Consider the following 22,243-nt stretch of genomic DNA (forward strand, 5'->3'; position numbering starts at 1 on the left):
CAATATCTATCTACACTAGTCCTATTTGCCTACATTTAGTTCATATCTCTCTAAACTTTTCATTTTCGTATAACTATCCAAATATCATTTGAATCTTGTAATCGTAGACAGGCCTCTGTCACCTCCTCTAGCGGTTCGCTGTGGGAAATATCTGCTCTTCAGATTCCCGTTATATTTTCCCCTTCTCATCCTAGACCTATGCCCTTTAGTTTTAGATTCCCCTACCGTGGGAAAAATGCTGCAATTATCTATCCAAAACAAGAAATTGCAGGCAATTTGGCTGAGATACATGATTCATCATTAGACACAGGTGGGTTGCAGTGGTTCTGGAAGGTTAAATCACTTGGGATTCAGGGATCCAGGGACAGCTAGCCAACTAGATTGAAAATTGGCTTTGTGGAAGAAAGCAGAGGGTGATGGTGGAAGGTTGTGTTTTAGATTACAGGCCTGTGACTAGTGGTGTGTCTCAGGAATAGAGCTAATTGCTGTTTGTGGTATATATCAATGATTTGGATGAGAATGTACAAGGCATAATTAGTAAGTTTGCAGATGACATGAAAGGGATTGTAGATAGTGAAGATGGTTATCAGAAATTACACCAGGATCTTGATCAGTTGGGCAACTGGACTGAGGAATGGTTAATGGGGTTTCATATAGATAAGTGTGGGGTATTGCATTTGGGAAGTCAAACCAGGGCAGGACCTTTGAATGGCAGTGCTCTGGGGATTGTCATAGAGTAGGTTCCTTGATAGTGGTGTCACAGGTAGATAAGGTTGGCAATAAGGCTTTCAGCATATTGGCCTTCGTCAGTCATGGTACTGAGTATAGATGTTAGGTTACGGTTGTACAAGACATTGGTGAGGCCACATTTGGAGAGTTGTTTTCAGTTTGTTCAGTTTGGAAAGAGTGCAGAGAAGATTTACAACGATGATGCGAGGACTTGAGGGCCTGAGCTATCGGGAGAGATTGGGCAGGTTAGGACTTTATTCCTTATAGCGCAGGAGTTTAAGAGCATGAGAGTAATAGATAGATAGATATAGATGAGTCTTTTACCCAGAGTAGGGAAATCAGTAACTAGAGAACATAGGTTTAAGTTGAGAGGAGAAAGATTAAATAGGAACCTGAGGGTCAACCTTTTCTCATAGAGCATGATGGGCTTATGGAACGAGTTGCCAGTGGTGTAGTTGAGGCTGGTACTAGAACAACATTTAAAAGACATTAGATAATAGGTAATAGATAATAGACAATAGGTGCAGGGGTAGGCCATTCAGCCCTTCGAGCCAGCACTGCCATTCAATTTGATCATAGCTGATCATCCACAATCAGTACCCCGTTCCTGCCTTCTCCCCATATCCCTTGACTCCGCTATCTTTAAGAGCCGTATCTAGCTCTCTCTTGAAAGTATCCAGAGAACCGGCCTCCACTGCCCTCCGAGGCAGAGAATTCCACAGACTCACAACTCTCTGTGTGAAAAAGTGTTTCCTCATCTCCGTTCTAAACGCCTTACCCCTTATTCTTAAACTGTGGTCCCTGGTCAGGTACATTTGGACAGGTACACGAATAGGAAAGGTTTAGAGCCACCCGGAGCACTGAGCTCAAATATCACACTCACTCGCCCCCGGCCTACTGACAACCCCGTTCCCGACAGTGAAGCCTAGACACAGAAGGTGCTCGGCCTTGCGCAGGATGCAGTACAGCCAAATCACCTTCCAGGTACTGGAGGTAGAAAAAAATACTGGAGAAACTCACTCCAACATTATTTTCTACCTTCGATTTTTCCAGCATCTGCAGTTCTTTCTTAAACATTCCAGGTACCGGAGATGACGGAAGTCTGCGGACTGGATGATTGAGGAAGAAAACCAACAGGATGCTCCACAGCTTCTTCCCACAGGCAATAAGACTGGTTAACGGACTGTGTCCCCTCCCCATATATCATACACCAACACATCTAACCTCGCTCATACTTTGACAGCTAGGCACCTGTCAAAGCAAAGCCACTGTTCGGTCTGAATGTCTGTTTTTATTTCAATTTTTAGGCCTATTTTTAGATATGGTCATTTTAATTTTTTTTAAGTTATATGTATTTATTCTGTTTTTATTAACCGCACTGATGGTAACTGATCGAGAAACATTTTTTTTGTTTCATCCGTGTATGTAAGTACTCAGTTAAAATGACATTAAAGTAAATACTGAATACTGAATACACCTGCGGGCCGGATGATTTTGGGTTACGGGCCGGATTCGCCCGGGGGCCGAAGGTTGCCGACCCCTGGTTTAGAGGGTCACTGGCCAAATGCAGGCAAGTGGGTAAGTTGATAGGGTATCTTGGTCGGCGTGGGTACGTTGGGCCAAAGGGCCTATTTCCATGCTGTATGACTCTATGATACTCGTAATAGTATAAACCTTTAAGGTTAACTCTCAACCTCCTTCACTCATGGGTAAACATATCTCTCTCCTTTTAATCAAGTCCTCAAGTCCAGGCAACAAGCTGTAAACCTTTTTTTGAATCATCTTCTCCAGCTTCATCACATCCTTCCCATAGTAAGGTGACAAGAATTACAGACAATGCTGCAAGTGTGACATCCCAACTCCCATCCTCAATATCTGTTCTAACCCTAAAACAAATCCATAATCTTCTCCACTCAAAGGGAAATGAATACTGGAAATGATAACGATCTCGTAAATTAATACTCAGGGGTCTTCTCTTCAAACAATTTAAGGAAGGGCGTAAATGTCAAATAAATTGAGCCAAAAGAGTCAAGAGTGTTTTATTGTCATATGTCCCAAATAGAACAATGACATTCTTAAGTTGTTCTGTAATAGTGGCAACATCTTCTCTTTAATTAATTATATAAAGAGAGGTAGAATTGAAGATTCGCAATAATTTTGTGTTGTCATTTTTGTCTTGGAACTCTGACCAATACCTAGCTGGTTGTCAGAAAATGCCACATTTATTTGGCTGTTGTCCACTCACCTCCACGTGTAGTTTGCTGTTGGACTTAGTCAGGCAGTTCACTATATCCTCCCCACCTTGCAAATCTTCCAGTCTGTGCTGGAAAAAGATACAAAAAGATTCAGTCTGAAGAAGGGTCTCGACCTGAAACGTCGCATATTCCTTCGCTCCATAGATGCTGCCTCACTCGCTGAGTTTTGTCCAGCTTTTTTGTCTACTTTTGAATCCTTTATCTCTGTTATTATATGACAGATTCTCTACTGATCTAATGGTAGCGTGGCGTTAATAGTCATAAAGTTATCTGCATTCTAATGGATGAAAGGCAAGAACAATACAATATTCCCCAAGATTTGTGTTCTGGGAAGGAAGAGAAAATAAAGGTTAACTACCACCATTTCAATAGCCCAGAACATTTCCAAGTGTTTTATGGCCACTTAAGTACTTTTAAATAATGATCTCTGTTACAACCACATCAATTTGTTCGCACGAAGCTACAGAGCCCAGTATAAAAATGTTAGTGTAGGAAGGAACTGCAGATGCTGGTTTAGACAGACACAAAATGCTGGAGTAACCCAGCGGGACAGGCAGCATCTCTGGAGAGAAGGAATGGGTGCCGTTTCGGGTCGAGACCCTTCTTCAGAAAAATGGTAATGCCTTTTTCCCCCGTACAAAGTGAGCTTGGGAGAAGTTGTAAACTACGTCAAATCTTAAGAAACTAAATGTCTTTGGGTCCAAGCAGAAAATTTTCTCTTGCTTCTTTCTTATCAAAATCCCGTGTTTCTATTTTTTTTATGGATTAAAATATCCATAATCAAAGCAGTATGAAAATTGGATCTCGGATACCAACCTGACCCGGATGGTCTAAAACGTTCAATTTCTGAGGGTGCCATGCCAACCTGGCCCCAACTTTATCCAGGTCAGATAGACACAAAAACGCTGGAGTAACTTAACGGGACGGGCAGCATCTCGAGATAGAAGGAATGGGTGACGTTTTGGGTCAAGACCCTTCTTCAGACTTCTTCAGTGTAAAGCAGCATCTGCCATTCCTTCCTACACAATTGATCCAGGTCAGGAAGATTTTCCCAGCATTATTGCAGTGGACACATTTGAGCACATTACATCGATGCCAATCTATCTATCGGGTTGGGTCACATATGGGAAAAATAAATCCTTAGATGCTTGTCAAGTTCTCACTGGCTGGAATTTAATTTTATATGCAACGGAATAAACATTTTAGATTAAATTTATTGGTGTCTCTATGCCAACCCAAGTTAATGATTTTCCTGGCAATGTTCTTTTTGGCTCAGTTCCTCAACATTATTTGTTAATTAAACAGTTCTATGGACAGTACATATCCGATGAGATTGATACGTTAAAGGCAGGATGGAAAGTGGTATTGTGGAAACTTACAATGAGATCAGAGCCATTTAGGATGCATACCATGTAATTTTTAAACATCAGGGACTTCCAGTCATTTAGCCTGACATCATTTGCTTATAAATGTATGGATGAACAGAGAAGATTCCAGCCAGCTACTTCAAAGATAACTGTCTATTCAGACAAAATAGTTTAAAAGAAATGTCATCACCAAATCAAAAATTGCTTGCATCTGTGAAAGCATGATAACCTCGAATGAGAAAAATTATAAACAAATCTGAGGATAATGAAAAGCAAGTAGACTCGTGGTGTTTTAATATTCAAATGCCAGGAAATCTTCCATCTGTAAGTAATCGTCTTTTAATAAATAAGAATATCACAGTGTGAGGTGTATATACCAGACCAAAAGGGGAGCATCTGTTCATCGTTAAGTAATGATTGAATTATTAAAGTATGCACTGGCTTGTTAAGTTGTACCCTCGTCTGCAAGTTTTCACTGTGGTACTTGATCACCGCACGGAACTAAACATGGTTTAAGGAAATATCCTGGTGCTATACCTGGCAGCATATCAATCAGGGCACAGGTTGGTCACACTTCATGGCCTGCCCTCAATGCTTTACATATGAAATTGGTTTATACTTCCAGTTACTATTATTCTTACACCAATGTCCAAGCCATTTTTTAGGCCACCTACTCTTCACCTGAGACCCTCCATAAACGTTGTGCTCTCATGTCCTTTCATGGCTTGCCAATGGTGAAATGCTGAGATTTGAAGATGGTCTCACTCGTTTTTTTATACTCTGGCACAACAAGAAACTGTTGTTTAGCTTAGTTTAGAGATACAACATGGAAACAGTTGCTTCGGCCCACCATTCGCACCGACCAGCGATCCCCACCGGACAAGGTTTCCCCCTCTACCCTCAAGCTCTGTGCCGAGCAACACCAATGTGCCAGAGCTACTACACTCCAAACTCTCCCAGTTGACTGTGCCTGAACCCCTCTGTCACTGGATCACCAACTTCCTGACAGGAAGCAGCATGTGAGGCTGGGAAAGCACCTCAGACCCGCTGACCCTCAGCATAGGAACACCGCAAGGCTGCATACTCTCCCCTCTCCTTTACTCTCTCTACACCAATGACTGCACCTCCACAGACTCCTCTGTCAAGCTTCTCAAGTTTGCGGACGACACAACCCTGATTGGACTGATCCAGGATGGGGAGGAATTTGCCTACAGACAGGAAGTGTCACAGCTGGCGTCCTGGTGCCATCGCAACAACCTGAATGAATGAATGAATGAATGAATGAATGAATGAATGAATAAGTTTATTGGCCAAGTATGTACACATACAAGGAAATTGCCTTGGTGCTCCGCTCGCAAGTAACAACATGACATACAGAAAACAATTAAAAATAAAACATAAAACATTAAGAATAAAACATTATAGTTTAAACATGTGAATGAAATAAAATACGAGAGCAAAAGGAGGCTACAGACATTTGGTTATTGACTAGAGCTACTGCTCATGGAAAAAAAGCTGTTTCCATGTTAACAACGTTAGCTACTCTCTATGCCTCCGGCACCTCGCCTGTGGAGAGAGATGACACAAAGATCTTTGTCAAAGCTTGCAATCTCATCTCTTGCATCTCGCAATAACCTACGATAAATCCCATCAGGTCTTCAGGATTTATCCACCTCACTGCTCATCAGGAGCCCCAATAATTCCTCCTTGTGAATCTCGATCTGCCCTTGCATATTAGTATTGTCCACACTGATCTCACTGTCCTCCATGTCCTTGTCCTTGGTGAAAACAGAAGCAAAGTTCTCGTTTAGTACCTTGTTTACATCCCCAGACTCTTCTTTATTTGTGAGCAGGCATACCTCCTCCACATTAATTAATGTGCAGCTTTTGGCACTGACGAGTTATATCCTCCCCATCCTGGATCAGTCCAATCAGGGTTGTGTCGTCCGCAAACTTGAGAAGCTTGACAGAGGAGTCTGTGGAGGTGCAGTCATTGGTGTAGATAGAGTGGGCGGCGCGACCGACGTCGCAGCGGCCTCTGCAGTCTGTCTGTGTATTTTTTATTTTTTTGTCCTGTTGAGGGTTTAGTTTGTAGTGGGTTTTTAAATGTGTATGTGCGGGGGGTGGGGGGTGGGTGGGGGAAACTTTTAAATCTCTTCCCTGCATGGAGACCCGACCTATTCCCTGTCGGGTCTCCGTTGCCGTTGGGGCCTAGCGCCGTGGAGCGGCCTCGAACCGGAGCGCCCTGGGGGCTGAAGTCACGGAGCCTGTGGAGCTGTGGAGCTGTGGACCTACGGACCTACCTCCGTGGAGCTAGCCAGCTTCGGAGCGTGGAGAGCTGCAGCGGCGAGCTGCTGCGACCCGACTCCGGTGGATGGTGACACCGGGAGCTCGCGGGTCCCCGGTGGGAGACCGCTTTGCGGGGCACCGGCAACGGCGACTTCTCCTGCCCAAATTGCGGGGTTGAGAGTGACCTGGAGGGGGGCCTTACAACGCCCGGTGCGGCTGTAAATTGCTGCGGACTTACTAGCGCCCGCCAGGGGCTCCAACATCAAGACCCGGGGCAGGGCCCTACATCGCCCGGCGTGGCTTTGAGTGGCCGCTGACTTGCTAGCGCCCGCCGGGGGCTTTGACCTCGACTTCGGGAGAGGAATGGAGAGCAGGGGAGAGACAAGTTTTTGCCTTCCATCACAGTGAGGAGGACTCACTGTGATGGATGTTTGTGTGAATTGAATTGTGTTGGTGTGTGTCTTGGTTCTTTTTTTGTATGGCTGCAGAAACCAAATTTCGTTTGAACCTCATATGAGGTTCAAATGACAAATAAAAGGTATTGTATTGTATTGTATGACTTTCTGCTCAATTATATCTATATTACTAAAAGTCTCATCTTGACCACATCCTGTTGCACTGTATATTGATTATAGTAAAAACGCTGCCACTTATGGCTGTGATTTTTGGCCATCTTACTGAGAATCCCCCTCCACTGGTCAGGACAAGAGGCTTTTTCCCATTGATGAAAAATAAAAGACTTATTAATGTTTAAAAAATGTTGAGATTCTCTCTCCTGGAGGCCACGCCCCTTACAGAGGGACTATAAAACCCAGAAGTGTTGAGTCTCTGCAAGATGGGGGAGCGAGAAGGTCACGTCTCTCAGTCTGAGCTGTGAATAACACTGAACACATGTCTACTAAACTGAGAGTGCCCTTAATGTGGTTTGAAAATGCTTGTTAAAAGTGTGCTTTGGTTTGAAAATGCAAAAGGTTGCCTTGCCTAATTGAAAAGTTGGTTTGAGAATGCTAAAGTTGCCTTGCCATCTATCTATATAATTAAAAGTCTAATCTTGACCACTTCCTGTTTGAGCTGTATATTGATTTTAGGATAAACGCTACCACGTAGGGCAGTGATTTCTGGCCATTTTAGTCAGAGTCCCCCTCTGCTCATCAGGTGCCGAGGATTTTTCCCAGCGATGAAAAATAAAAGAGTTATTAGTGTTTGAAAAATGTTGAGATTCTCTCTCCTGTCAATCATGCCATGAAGGCCACGCCCCTTCTGGTGGGAGGGACTATAAAACCTGGAAGTGTGGGCGTGACTCAGTCTCTGCAAGAAAGGGGAGGGAGACGTCACGACTCTCTGTCTTTAGTGGCCTTGCACCCTGCTTGAAGTGGTAGGAAACTACACTTGAATTTGGTGGCCTTGCAGCCTGCTTGAAATGGTATGCCACTGCACTCGAATTTGGTGGCCTTGCACCCTGCTTGAAGTGGTATGAAACTGCACTTGAATTTGGTGGCCTTGCACCCTGCTTGAAATGGCATTTCATGGAATAGCCGTGAGTCAACTGCCAGCCTTGAGTGAGTGAGCTGCCAGCACACCAGGCTTGAGTGACTGAGCCGCCAGCCCAAGAATCCATTCGGCCCACAAGGTCCATTCTAGCCCCCTGGAATCCAGTCCCTTCAGCCCACAACAACCATACTAGTGCACCAGAAAGCCACCAGTGGAGAGGTGGAATATTACAGTCATTTCCCTCTCACAACCACATTTCCGCAAAGTCAACAACGCCATAGTTCCAAGCACTGATCCAGGCTCTAAGTTCATCTGCTATCTCCACAATACTCTGCATTGACATAGACACTCTTCAGTCCATCAGCATATTATTTCACCTCCCTGCCTGTCCTTCCCTCGAGGCTTCTGGTTCCAACCACTACCTTCGCATCAACTCCTTCCAATTCACGACCACCCCGTCTCTTTCATTTAAACCTTCCCAAGTAGTACGTTGGAGAGGAAATACATTGTCAGCAGCTCAGTAACAAAAGGCAAAAATGTACAAATTCAACAACGTTTGTTTTTACTTTTTTCAATTTTTGACTGACAAAGACCAAATTCTTTTTTATCGCTCGTCATCAGTGACTTGGCAAAATGAACAAAACAGTTATTAAATATATATCATTTGCTCCAGCTTACAAACGTCTGCTCCAATTATGCCCCCCCCCCTCTCAAGCCCATTGGAATTACTCCACCATTGCCTCTAAAATTCTCTGAAAGTTTCTGTACACTTCCCTGATGGGTCTCTCCGAGACCTACCTGATCTCCCGGTTGCCTTCCCATTCCCCCTTCCCCCTTCCCAAACAGACTGACCTTTCTGTCCCAGGTCTCCTCCACTGTCAGAGTGAGGCCAAACACTAATTAGAGGAACAGCATCTCATTTTTCGCTTGGGCCTGCGGTAGGAGTTTGATTTCTCAAACTTCAACTAACCCTTGAATCCCCTCTCTCTATCCATTCCTCCCCCACCCAAGTCATACTTGCTTCATTCTCATTGTCTGTACTGGTTCTCACGTTGCACAAAGCTAACATCACCCGTTTCCTTGATCATTGTAATTTTTTTGCATATCTTTCATTCATTTGTTCTATATCGCTCTACATCACCGTCTATACCTCTCGTGTCACTGTCCCCTGACTCTCATTCTGAAGAAGGGTCTCGACCTGAGACATCACCTATTCCTTTTTTTCCAGAAATGCTGCCTGACCCGCTGTTACTCCAGCTTTTTGTGTCTTTCTTCAGTTTAAATCGGCATTTTGCAGTTCCTTCCTACGCATCCCTCTATCTTTCCTCCTTTAAAGCGATCCTTAAAATCTACCCTTGACCATCATGCACATCATCTGCCTGGATATCATCTTCTGCAGCTCAGTGTCAGGTAATCTTTATCTGATAACAATCCTTTTGAAGTATTTTAGGACATTTTTGTTATCTTAATGATAAGATTGCTGTTCACATCTTCAGCTGTGCGAAGGGGGATTATATGTTGAACTGCTTTGTGAAAATTGGACAGGTCAACACTCTCCCCTGCTCTGACATAAGGAAAGATCTTGAACTATAACATACTTTTTGTGACCCTAAGACATGCCAGTGCAACCAATTAAGTGCTTTTGAAGTGCAACCTCTGTTGGATTGTTGGGAATTCGACACCTAATTTTCTATAAAAGCCCTGCAAACGGCAACAGCCAGAGTTTTTGTTTCAGTGACGCTGGTGGAGGGTAAAATATTGGCAAGTAAGACAAGAAATCCCTTTTGGACTACGCCATGGAATTGTTTTACATTCTTCTTTGGGGAGAAATGTTGTCTCGATTTAATGCCATGACGTTACAAAGTATTTATTGTAGTCCCCACTGGTCCCCCTTTATTCTCAGTAGCCCCTCTCACCCCCCCCCCCCCTCTCACGCTGGGTACCCCTTTGTCTCGGCAACCCCCCCCCCCTCCTTCTTTGTTCTAGGCGGCACACCCCCCCCCCCCCACGTTGGTTCCCTCTTAGTTCTCAGTGGCGCATCCTTGACCGACCTCCGGCACCAACTGCAGGTCCAATCGACCTCTGGCAACCCCTGCCGATGAGTCCCAGGTTAGTTTGAATACAAACAGCACCGGGGCCTCCTGTACAGTACGATGCAGTATTTCTCCATTTTTAGCTGCACAGAGGATGAGAATCTTCACAGTATTTCCAATCAAACATAGCGAGGAAGTCTCCAACTGCAAGAACATCCTGACTGGTTTAACCAAAGCTGGCGTAGAAAAAGTTGGACAACAGGGGAGACAGCCAAGGTGGCAAAGAAAGTTTCAAACACAGTTTGCGAGATCAAGCTTTGCTGATCCTTTGATATATTAGCTAGTGAGGGGATTTTTGAGATCGGAATTCGTAGTCCAGATGCGAAAGAGACTCCAATAAAATCTAATGAAAAATAAATGAAACTCGGCCATGCTCCTGAAATCAAAAGCACATCATTTTGCCCACACTGCTAACATGCTTATGCCTGGAAATCAAAACTAAGTGGACGTATATCCCACCCGTGCTGGATGCCATTAAAGACACACACTTTTATAACATTTCTGGTAGGAATTAATTTCCTCAATAACCTCCTCTTGATTCTTACAATAATTTATTGTGTAAATAGTTTGACAAGTCGATTCATCCTTAAATCAGTGTAGATTAAAGAGGACTTATTCCGACTTTATTTGGCATGATATGAATAAATCCTTTCTTTAAATTATTATTACTTGAATCCACAGGACTCAACATCTGAGAATATAAAAGGTGAACTGTCCACGATCACCGGCTTCTTTTCTTGCTCAGCCCTAACTGGGGTCGCAGAGAAGGGAGCCCATACTTCCACTGCAATGTTCATGGAAAGATCTGTGGGCAACAGTTGGATTATGAAACATTTAGTTTAAAGTTACAGCATGGAAACAGACCCTTCGACCCAATGAGACGCTGATCATCAATTACCCATATACTAGTTCCATGTTATATCACTGTTACATCCTACACACCAGGGGCAATTTACAGAAGCCAATTAACCTACAAACCTGCACATCTTTGGAATGTGGGAGGAAAGCAGAGCACCCGGAGAAATCCTATACAATCACAGGGAGATTGCACAAACTCCACACAGACAGCACCCGTAATCAGAATCGAATCAAGGACCAGAGGACATAGGTTTAAGGTGAAGGGGAAAGGTTTTAATAGGAATCTGAGGGGTGACTTTTTCACACAAAAGGTGGTGGGTGTATGGATCGAGCAGCTGGAGGAGGTAGTTGATGCAGGGACTATCGCAACATTTACGAAACATTTAGACAGGTACATGGATAGGACAGGTTTGGAGGGATTTGCGACTAGTGTAGCTGGGACATGTTGGCTGGCGTGGGCAAGTTGGGCTGAAGGGCCTGGTACCATGCTGTGTCACTCTATGACTTATGTTGATAATTGTTGAGCTCAATAATATTCCTTTATTTCTATTAGAAATCAAATTGTCCAATACATTTAAAGTGAAGTCTTGCAAAATCACCCGCGTGTTAAATCCTTGTATACCAACTCTCGAGATACTCTGTACATTTTACAAGTCCACATATTTAAACAGTCTCAAGGGTTCAAAGAACGGAGTAAAAAAAGTATTTTAACATACTCTAAGTTCTAAATAGAACAGCATTTTTTAAAAAACATTTCAAAACTTCATTATTTTGAGTCATATTTAAGTTTGGGTGAAACTCATGCCAGTTCAATTAAACTTCTCTTTTGTGTTCTTGACAGTATAGAATAAACCTTACTAAAAGCCACATGAAAATGCAATTATTCATTGTAAAAGATGTCATGTATTGAACACACATGTATTGATTTAAAACAGTAACAGATGTTGGAGCAAGTCCATTCTCTTTTGTATTATTAAAGAGACAGTTTAGATTTAGAGCCGAGATGCTTATTCCGAACCTATAAAGAATTTAGAATGAGACACTATTTACTTCACAGATGGATCTTCTCTGCATTTACTCTTGTTGGAAATGGTGGCCAATGTATGGTGCAAATATTATTTAATAACAGTTGACGAAGAGTGATGGTCGGGATTGGGGAGAGGATGCAGACAAGGAAACGGTGGAGTTGGGAAATGAAAATGATAAGAATGTCATTCAGCTGGGCCCATTGCTGTTTGTCATCTGCATCAATGATTTGGATGAGAATGTATATGACACGATTAGCAAATTTCCAGATCACTCAAAAATGGGTGGTATTTATAGATAGGGAAAATGGTTGTCAAACGTCATCGGTTGGGCAGGTGAGCTGAAGAATATTTGATGGAATTTAATACAGAGAAATGTGAGGTGTTGCATTTTGTGAAGTCTGACATGGGCAGGACCTACACAGTGAATGATAAGGCTATGTGGAATGCTGTAGAGCAGAGGGATCTAGGAGTTCAGGTGCAGGGTTGCTTGAAAGTGGCGTCACAGGTAAATAGGGTGGTCAAAAAGGCACATTAGCTGCATTTAGAGTACTGTGTTCAGTTCTGGGCACCACGTCATAGGAAAAATGTTGTCAAGCTGGAAAGACCTTTGTCCGGGGTCAGGTCCGCGCATGGGTGGTACTAGAGAGGGGCTATGCGCTGCCCACGGGCACCATGGGGGATTTCTGGGACTGCTGAGCACTGGAATGCCTCCTTAATAAGGATGGTGATATAGTTGTTTAACAGTGTATTTGACATTTAAGAATATTTCTTTAGATTATTGTGTGTTTTTGTATTATGATGATGGGTTTGTTTGGTATTGTTTTGTATTGTATATATTATTCTTGCAACAATTGATTACATTTATTTTTGTAAAAAATAATGGAAAACTACATTTTGGCTCATGTGATATAGATGGGATAGCTTAGGCTGTGTAAGAATATTGTTGTAGACAAGGATAGCAGAAGGAGAGTTGCACCTACAGATTATCTTTCATGATATCCTAAAACACTTTGCAGGCTAGGCAGGCGCAAGGTTGTAACTGAAATTAAGTGTAGAATAGACATTTTCATGCCTGAGAAAGCTATGTCGTGGTTGAAGTAAATGGATTCATTAATGACTGAAATTATGTTCACATCATGCTCCAGGAGAAATAGATGTTGTCCATCCCCGAAATTAGCATTTAGGAAGGATGATGAGGTGTGCATCTGAGGTACGCAGCTGAATTTAGAATTACACAGATGTTAATGCAGAATTATCTGATTTCTTAGATTAACTCTTGAATTTAGGAAAATTTTACGAGGTCGTTCAGCTTAACCACAAGTGCTTTTGATCTGTGGGCCTCAAATCTTCTCCTAATGGCTACATGCCCACATTTCAAAGCTGCATGTAATTTGGCAAAATTAGTAACAGTATAACTTTCATTAAACAACTCCTCTAATGACTTCAAGATCTTCCCAAGCACTCTACAGTGAAGGAAACATTCAAGTCAAATCAAGATATTGGTACATGAAAATCGTGCTCGCAGTAACATCACAGGTACATAACTCAGACAACACACAAAACATCAGTAATTGTGAACTGTAAACATTTTATAACAAAGGACAATTTTCCATCAGCAAAGCCACAAACAACAATGTATTTATGTCCAGAACATCTTTTCTTAAAAATAAGTTAGATGCACAACAAGTACTCCCAAGATTATTAAAGAGAATTGCCATTCTTATCCTAACTAAATGGAGTACACTTCCTCAACTTGGATCCTATTCATATATACCACACTGAAAAAAAATGTCCAATGAATGCAAGGTCACTTCAAAAATACAGCATTTGACAACATTTCATCGACATCACTGCAACCAGTCTAATTTCCCTTTACATTGACAAAATACTTGATAGAAGGCTGAGTTCTTGCAATAATCCAGGTTAGCATAGAACACTACACTGATACTAATAACTCACCAAGAACACAAAAGAAAGTTGCTATAAATTTGAATGAAGACAGGCTTCCATTAGAGACTATATTATCTTGCACTATGCTGCAGACTTCCTGACTACAGTGATATGATGGAGTGTAATCTGAATATGGCTGAACTGATGCTGAATGTGCCTGAAATTAATGTTACCCAAGTCTTTATAGCCCATTGCCATGAAACAATAGTGCTCCAGTCACCACAAGGAACTAAGAGATATCACAGATGCCCTTCACTTCACTTACTGAAAGGTTTTCCTTTTTAAAAGAGATTTGATTCATCACCGACCAGACCTGAAACTGATCTAACCTTAAATCTAAAATGCTTTTCAATGCATCAAATGTACCGACCTGCTGCTAAAAGTACATCACATAAGTTTAAAAGCATATGTCTTCAATTACCAAAGTAGGTTGTGGGTATGCAGAGATAATATAAAGGTCTAAAGATGGTCCCGACCAGCAAACGTCACCTATCAATGTTCTCCAGAGATGCTGCCTGACCCACCTGGATACTCCAGCATGTTGGGTCCTTTTGTGTAAACCAACATCTGCAATTCCTTGTTTCATTCTTAAAATGGTGAATCTCTGAGTTTATTTAATCCAAACGGATCATTAGATCTGATCAGCATGGGAATGCCCAAACAGCTCACCTGTATCTGCTCTTCCAGTTGTTGCTTATCTTTCAGAAGATTGGTTATTGTGTCATTTCTCTGGATTAACTCGTCAGTAAGTGCCCACAGTTTCTGCTCTGAACTCTGCAAATAATAACAAATATTAGATTAGGAATTAACGGCAAATATCTTGTGTTTTAAACAGGCTAGGTCGTGCGAACAGTGATGTGGTTGAACCAAACACATAATACACAATGCAAGGTTTTAGTGTTGAAAACATTAAATAGACCTGGGATTTCTGGCAGACAACCTTGGGGCGAAGAGGCAGAGATAGACAGAGAGAGTCAGACAGGCTGATAGAGGGAGGACAGTATTGTGCTGAGAGAGGATATTCTTCAGGGATGAACATGGGGATAATGAAAGGCTGAAGTGTGTTTACCTCAAAGCAAAGAGTCTTGTGGGCAAAGCTGGTGATCTTAGAGCCTGTATCAGTGCTTGGATCGATGATGTTGTGGCAATTACAGATTCTTGGTTGCAAGAGGGACATGGCTGGCAGCTCAACGTGCCTGGGTTTCAATGTTTCACATGAGATTAAAAAAAGGGGGGGGGGGGGGGTAAAAGAGGTGGAGGAGTTGCTTTGCTTGTTATGCCCCTGTCCCATTTAGGAAACCTGAACAGAAACCTCTGGAGACTTTGCGCCCCACCCAAGGTTTCCGTGCGGTTTCCGGAGGTTGCAGGTAGTGGAAGCAGGTGGGGAGACTGACAAAAACCTCCGGGAACCGCACGGAAACCTTGGGTGGGGCGCAAAGTCTCCAGAGGCTTCCGTTCAGGTTTCCCAAGTGGGACAGGGGCATTAATCGGTGTGAATGTCCCGGCTGCACTCAGAGAGGACGTACTGGAGGGCACGTCTACCGAGATGTCAGGGGTTGAGCTCATAAATAAGCAAGCGGCAATTACTCAATTGGGATATTATAGGCACCCAATAGCCATTGGGAGATAGAGGATCAGATATATAGACAGATTATGGAAGAATGCAAGAACCACAGCGTTGTTGTGGTGGGTGACTTTAATTTCCCCAATATCGACTGGGACTCACGGCAAGAGGATTAGACAGGGCAGAATTTATTAGGTGTATCCAGGACTGTTTCCTTAAAAGGAATGTAAATAGGTCGAATCGAGGAGGTACCTTATCAGGCCTTGGTTTGGGAACCGAGTCTGGATGAAGGGGGAAGGTACTTAATTAGGGCAAAGCAGATTAGAATGTTATTAGGCAAGAACTAAGGGGGGTAGATTAGGAGCAGTTGTTATTGGGTATCCACAAGATGACATGTGGGAATTGTTTAGAGGCCAGCTGATCAAAGTGCAGGATCATTAATATGCAACATGAAGAACAGTGGGCTCAGCAACAACTCCGCTCGTCACTGGCAACCAACCAGAAAAAGCGCCTTATATTGCCACTCTTTGCCTTCAATGTTTCCAGAGATTCCAGACACCCTGCTTGAAATGGTATGAAACTGCACTCGAATTTGGTGCCCTTGCCCTCTGCTTGAAATGGTATGAAACCGCACTCGAATTTAGTGGCCTTGCACCCTGCTTGAAGTGGTAGGAAACCGCATTTGAAATTGGTGGCCTTGAACCCTGCTTGAAATGGTAGGAAACTGCATTTGAATTTGGTGCCCTTGCACCCTGCTTGAAATGGTAGGAAACTGCATTTGAATTTGGTGGTGTTGCACCCTGCTTGAAATGGAATTTCAAGGAATAGCCGTGAGTCAACTGCCAGCCCACCAGCCGTGAGTGAGTGTTGGGGGACCAGCCCTCCCAATGTGAACATGGCACCCAACGGGTCCCACTTAGTCTAGTAATTCATAATTATATTAGTTCTAAAGTAGTTATGGAGAAGGATAGGGCTGGTCCACAAATTGAGGTCCTAAATTAGGGCATTCAATTTTGGAGGCATTGAGTTTGATTGGGTGAAGACTGTAAATAAATGCATTTCTGGCTTGTGAGTGGGTTTTAAAAGTGCGTTTTCACAACTGAGATAAACTAACAGATTAGTCTTAATTTGCAGAGAAGGCAGGGACAATGTAGTCTATAACAGGGTTATGCAAGGGTTACTGTGGGGATAGTTTAAAGAGGTTATTCAATCAATGGGTTAATGCACTCTGTTCGAAAATGATAATGTACACAAAGATGCTGCAAGTAGCAGAACAGTGGACAGGCACAGCCAGTTAGACTGTGGTCATAGGCAGTAAAACTGAGACAATATTACCAACTTCCAACAGTAATGGTCAGTTCTGATATGCAAGTCACTGAGTCTGCAAGGTTGTATCATGCCAGAGAAGAATCTCCTTTCTCTCTAAGATCCCAGACATTCATTATCAGTATTTGCCTCGGGAACATATAATTGCTTAATTCTGAGAGTTACAAGCACAGGGATAGATGGTTAAAAGTAGGCGTGGGGGAAGGAAGTAAAGGGCTGCATTCAAAATAGAGAGAAAAAATTATCTTTCTACTTTAACCTAGTCCTTTGTCATAATTACAAGTACATTCACACAGATCAATCAGAGATAAAGTCACCGCATGCTTTTACTAATTCATCAGCAATGCAGGTCCCCGCTAAGAGCAAAATGGACTGAATTCACCTTTTAGTGTTAGTGCCATAAATTATTCTTGCAAGTTTGCTGAGGCTAAATCATAATTGTCAGTACGTTAGGCAGACAATATTTCAATCTGTGATAAAGAACATGTGTTCTGGGAGACTGCGACCCCCCAAAAACCTGCAGAAAAAATAATCAGCTGTGAAATTCACACTGCGTTTTGTTAAAACTAATGGGTACCCTGGAGCAATGTGAGACCTAGAACAATGAAACAAGTGGCTCATTTCAATTCCCAAATTCATTTTGCTGGAATGGAATGTGTAGGAAGGAACTGCAGATGCTGGTTTAAACCGAAGACAGACACAAAATGCTGGAGTAACTCAGCGGGACAGGCGGCATCTCGGGAGAGAAGGAATGGGTGACATATCGGGTCGAGACCCTTCTTCAGACTGAAAGCCATGGGAAAGGGGAACGAGAGATATAGATAATAATGTAGAGAGGCACAGAACAAATTAATGAAAGATATGCAAAAAAGTAACAATGATAAAGGAAACAGGTGCAACTAGTAACTGGCTGAAAATTGGTGAGAATAAAAGACTTGGTAGGGGGAGGGATTGGGAGGTTCCAAAGCTGCGATAATGATGATGAAGTGTGTAGACTTTGCCCAAGTGACCAGTGACCTGGCCAATATTTATACCACAGTCAATGTAATCAATAACAGACTAGCTTGTCATCCACCAGCTTGTGGAATGTGCCTTGTAGAGATTGGTCACCACTACACATCAAAAAGTAATTCATTGGTACAAAAATCACATTGGAATAAAATACACATAAAACACATTATTTATTTACTACATATTTAATTAACCTGTAACTGCAAACTATCAATACATTAAACTTTACACAACTTTATTTTTTTCTTTGGAGTTGGTGTAAGAATGTTATTAGTCCTCTACACTCATCAGATGTATAATTGCCTAGAGCCTCCTCCCAGCTAGAATTAATGACTAAAACTCCTGAAAATAATCTGACCCCTTCAATCTTCAAACTTTCGCTTTTCATCAATTTTTCATCTGCTATTTGTTTTTTAACTCATTGACTTGCGATTGCTTACCTGAACTCTAATCCATTCCCAGTTGTGGCCAGCAGGTGCAATCACTCACCATTTGATGGTGATCAATTAATCATCTGCTTCGCGCCATGGCAACAGCTTGCATTATTCACTCATCAAATGCAGACTCAGGGGGAGCTGCTGTTTTTGTACTGTCCACAGTCATTCAATTTTGATTTAAACTAAGCTTTCTAATAATCCTACCACGTTAAAATTAACTTTTTGTAACACGGGATTATTCCTTCCAGGTTAAGACTGCTGAATCAAAAGATTGGCAGAAGACCTGTGCATTACAATTCTGACAATATCTCTGTGCATTTCGTCTTAGGTCTACGATTCCAATGACAGTATATGTTAACATATCAGTTTAGTTTAGTTTATTGTCACATGTACCGAGGTACAGTGAAAAGCTTTTTGTTGCGTGCTAACCAGTCAGCAGAAAGACTAACATGATTACAATCAATGCATTTGCAGTGTATAGATAAATGATAAGGGAATAATGTTTAGTGCAAGGTAAAGCCAGCAAAGGATAGTCTGAGGGACATCAAAGAGGTAGATAGTGGTTCAGCAATGCTCTCTGGTAAAATGTAATGTTACATTCGGAATGCTGACTGTCAAACTGTTGATGTACTGTAGATCTTATCAAAATGAAGAGAATTACTCTAAAATTTCCTCACCTTGTTGTAATTTGCTTTCAGGAATTAATAATGAGATTTATTTTAAACTATGTAACTTTATTGGAGACCCTCAAATGATCTTTGCTGGCTTTACCTTGCACTGAATGTTATTCCCTGATGATGTATCTGTACATGAACCTGATGAGCACCTTCAGCAACAGACTGGTTCTACCAAGACACAGCACAGCACAGAAGGAAATACTTCTCCCCTGCAGCTATCAAAATGTACAACTCCTCCCCCTTCTGTCGTGGGGTAGACTGATTCCCTTTCCCCCCTCCCCAATCTTTGCACATCCCCAACCCTGGACTGGCCACTCATCACTTCAGTTTCAAGGTTCATGTATCTTGCTGGCTTTATGACTGTTGGCAGACCAATTTCCTTCCTGGGATAAATAAAGTTCTATTGTATTGCATTGTAACGTATTGTACACTGCTGGATTGTGATCATGTACTGCCTGCCCACACACTGGTTAGCACGCAACAAAAGCTTTACACTGTACCTCAGTACACGTGACAATAAACTAAGCTAAACTAAAAAAAAGATTGATACTAAAGGGTTTTTGAACTTTGGCACAGAAGCCTTACGTCTTGCACAGGCAAGTGGGCGATCACTTAAAATTATAGCATTCGAAGAATAATTTTTAGAATCAGTTGTTCTGATTAAGGTTTCTCATCATAAAGAAATCACAAACCTTTAAATATAAAATGTAAGGAGATTAATAACAACTATTTTATGATCAATTATATGATCATTATATGATCAATAACAAGTTAGGGCTTTATTCTTTGGAGCGCAGAAGGTTAAGGGGGGACTTGATAGAGGTTTTTAAAATGATGAGAGGGATAGACAGAGTTGACGTGGAAAAGCTTTTCCCACTGAGAGTAGGGAAGATTCAAACAAGGGGACATGACTTGAGAATTAAGGGACTGAAGTTTAGGGGTAACATGAGGGGGAACTTCTTTACTCAGAGAGTGGTAGCTGTGTGGAATGAGCTTCCAGTGAAGGTGGTGGAGGCAGGTTCGTTTTTATCATTTAAAAATAAATTGGATAGTTATATGGATGGGAAAGGAATGGAGGGTTATGGTCTGAGCGCAGGTATATGGGACTAGGGGAGATTATGTGTTCGGCACGGACTAGAGGGGTCGAGATGGCCTGTTTCCGTGCTGTAATTGTTATATGGTTATTATATGGTTATATTGTATATTCCACTTATCCCATTTGAGGTTATCCTGGAAATAAAACAAGATTTGCATTTATATATTACATTTCATGATCTTGGATTATTTAATGGAACATAGAACAGTACAGCACAGGGACAGACCCTTCAGCCCACAATATTTGTGCCGTACATGTGCATACCACACCTTTGTTACTACCTTATCTAGAAAAGGTGTCCGTTATTGCCATTATATATCATTGTATGTAGTTGAAACAAAGAACAATAAATGACAGTTCATGCACAAAAGGACACAAAGTGCTGGAGTAACTCAAGAGGGTCAGACAGCATCCCTGGAGAACAATGTGCGGTGAGTGGGGGGTGGGGTCAGAAGCCGGGACCCTAAATGGCGAGGGAGACGTGTGTGTGCGCACACACATGCGCGCACATACACGCGCACACATGCACGCACACAGACCCACACACAAGCACGCACACCCATGAACAAACGCACCCACGCGTGCACACACACACACGCACACACGCACAGACTCATGTGCATGCACACACACACACACACACACACAAGCAGACTCATGTGCATGCACACACATATACACAAGTGCACACACACATGCGCACGCACACACAAGCACACGTGTACACAGACGTACACACAGACGTACACACACACAAGCACACGTGTACACACAGACGTACACACACACATACACAGAAGCACGCACACACACAGGCACGCGCGCACGCACGCAGGCACACATACACACAAGTGCACACACACACAAGCACACACAAGCACACGCGCACACAGACACACACACACAAGCGCACCCACACACAGGCACACACATACGCGCACACACACAGACACACACACAGCAATCCATGAATATAATATCCACTGCCCTGCCTTCATCAATTTCCTTCCTGTTCTCAAAAGACTCAATTATTTCAATCCCAACAATGTAAATCTGAAGTATAGTTACTTTGGAATGAAAACATGACAGCCAATTAACACAACGTTAAATTTAACTACAGCCTGACAATGACGGACAAGTCCTGGCACTGGGTCTCAACTTGAACTGTCTACCCTGTTGCTGCCTCATATGCTGTGAACATCCAGCTCCAGATTCAACCCCTACCCCAAGATTGTAACCACACTTCCATCTGCCAAAGTCAAGTTCATTCCTGATGGCTTTAAGCTTTCAGAGAGCAACTTTTAATATTTAATGTGTTAGCACCCAGACTAGTGGTTAAATGCAGAACTCCATAGTAACGTCATTATTTCATTAATACAATCTTTCAAAAAAAAGATGTTTAACAGAGACCGCATCTGCTCTCTCAGGTAGATCTACGGGATCTTATGGGCATTATCCTAAGAATCCTAGACAATAAACTGTCCCTCGTTCCAAATGTATCAAACAGATGACCTGTCATTATCACATCACTGTTCACGGGCATTCGTTGCTGAAAAATTGGTTCTTGGATTTCTTTCCCTGCAACAGTGTTTGCACTTCATAAAAAGTTTTTTTTCATTAACCGCAAAGTGCTTTGGGACCTCCTGAAAAAGTCTGTCTTTATTTCATTTTCTCTCTATTTAGGCGAGGATCTGGTGCTAAAATGCAGAAATCCTCAGGCTACAGGTCCCTAGGCTTCTATGTCTGCAACAGAACTCATTTATATTTTTCCCCCATTCAATTTTGACAGTTCAAAAGTACATAATTGGTTGTGAAACCCTTTGGGACTTTGGTACTGGGGAATATCTAGACCCACCATTGTGATTGCTTCTCAAGTTCTTCCAGAAGTGGTTTAGCTTTACATAGTTGTACCATTACTGCTATATTGAAAGAAATAAACAATAATGCAAAAATATAAGACAGCAAAGAAGGCAGATATATGAGTGTTGCACACTGTGGGCAGTACAGTGGTGCACTGGTAGAGTTGCTGCCTTAAGCCCCTGTCCCACTTAGGAAACCTGAACGGAAACCTC

General features: G+C 42.4%; 1 protein-coding gene and 1 long non-coding RNA gene across 5 annotated transcripts in view; one reads left to right on the forward strand and one right to left on the reverse strand.

The window, feature by feature from the left end:
* LOC116987846 (myosin-16-like) overlaps positions 1 to 22,243 on the reverse strand; it is a 157,065-nt gene that overhangs the window by 80,100 nt on the left and 54,722 nt on the right. For 3 of the 4 annotated variants that reach the window (XM_033044100.1, XM_033044098.1, XM_033044099.1), the window contains one exon: positions 14,730 to 14,834. In XM_033044100.1, the coding sequence (XP_032899991.1) occupies positions 14,730 to 14,834 (105 nt within the window). Of the gene's footprint in view, positions 1 to 2,966; positions 3,048 to 14,729; positions 14,835 to 22,243 lie in introns of those variants that run through there. The other variant, XM_033044101.1, reaches the window with a different exon arrangement.
* Positions 1,594 to 20,552, forward strand: LOC116987851. The gene is made up of 3 exons (XR_004415812.1): positions 1,594 to 1,637; positions 19,721 to 19,725; positions 20,543 to 20,552. It is a non-coding gene; the product is annotated as an uncharacterized LOC116987851 (long non-coding RNA).

Source organism: Amblyraja radiata, chromosome 26, assembly GCF_010909765.2.
Source record: "Amblyraja radiata isolate CabotCenter1 chromosome 26, sAmbRad1.1.pri, whole genome shotgun sequence".
Taxonomy (NCBI): Eukaryota; Metazoa; Chordata; class Chondrichthyes; order Rajiformes; family Rajidae; genus Amblyraja; species Amblyraja radiata.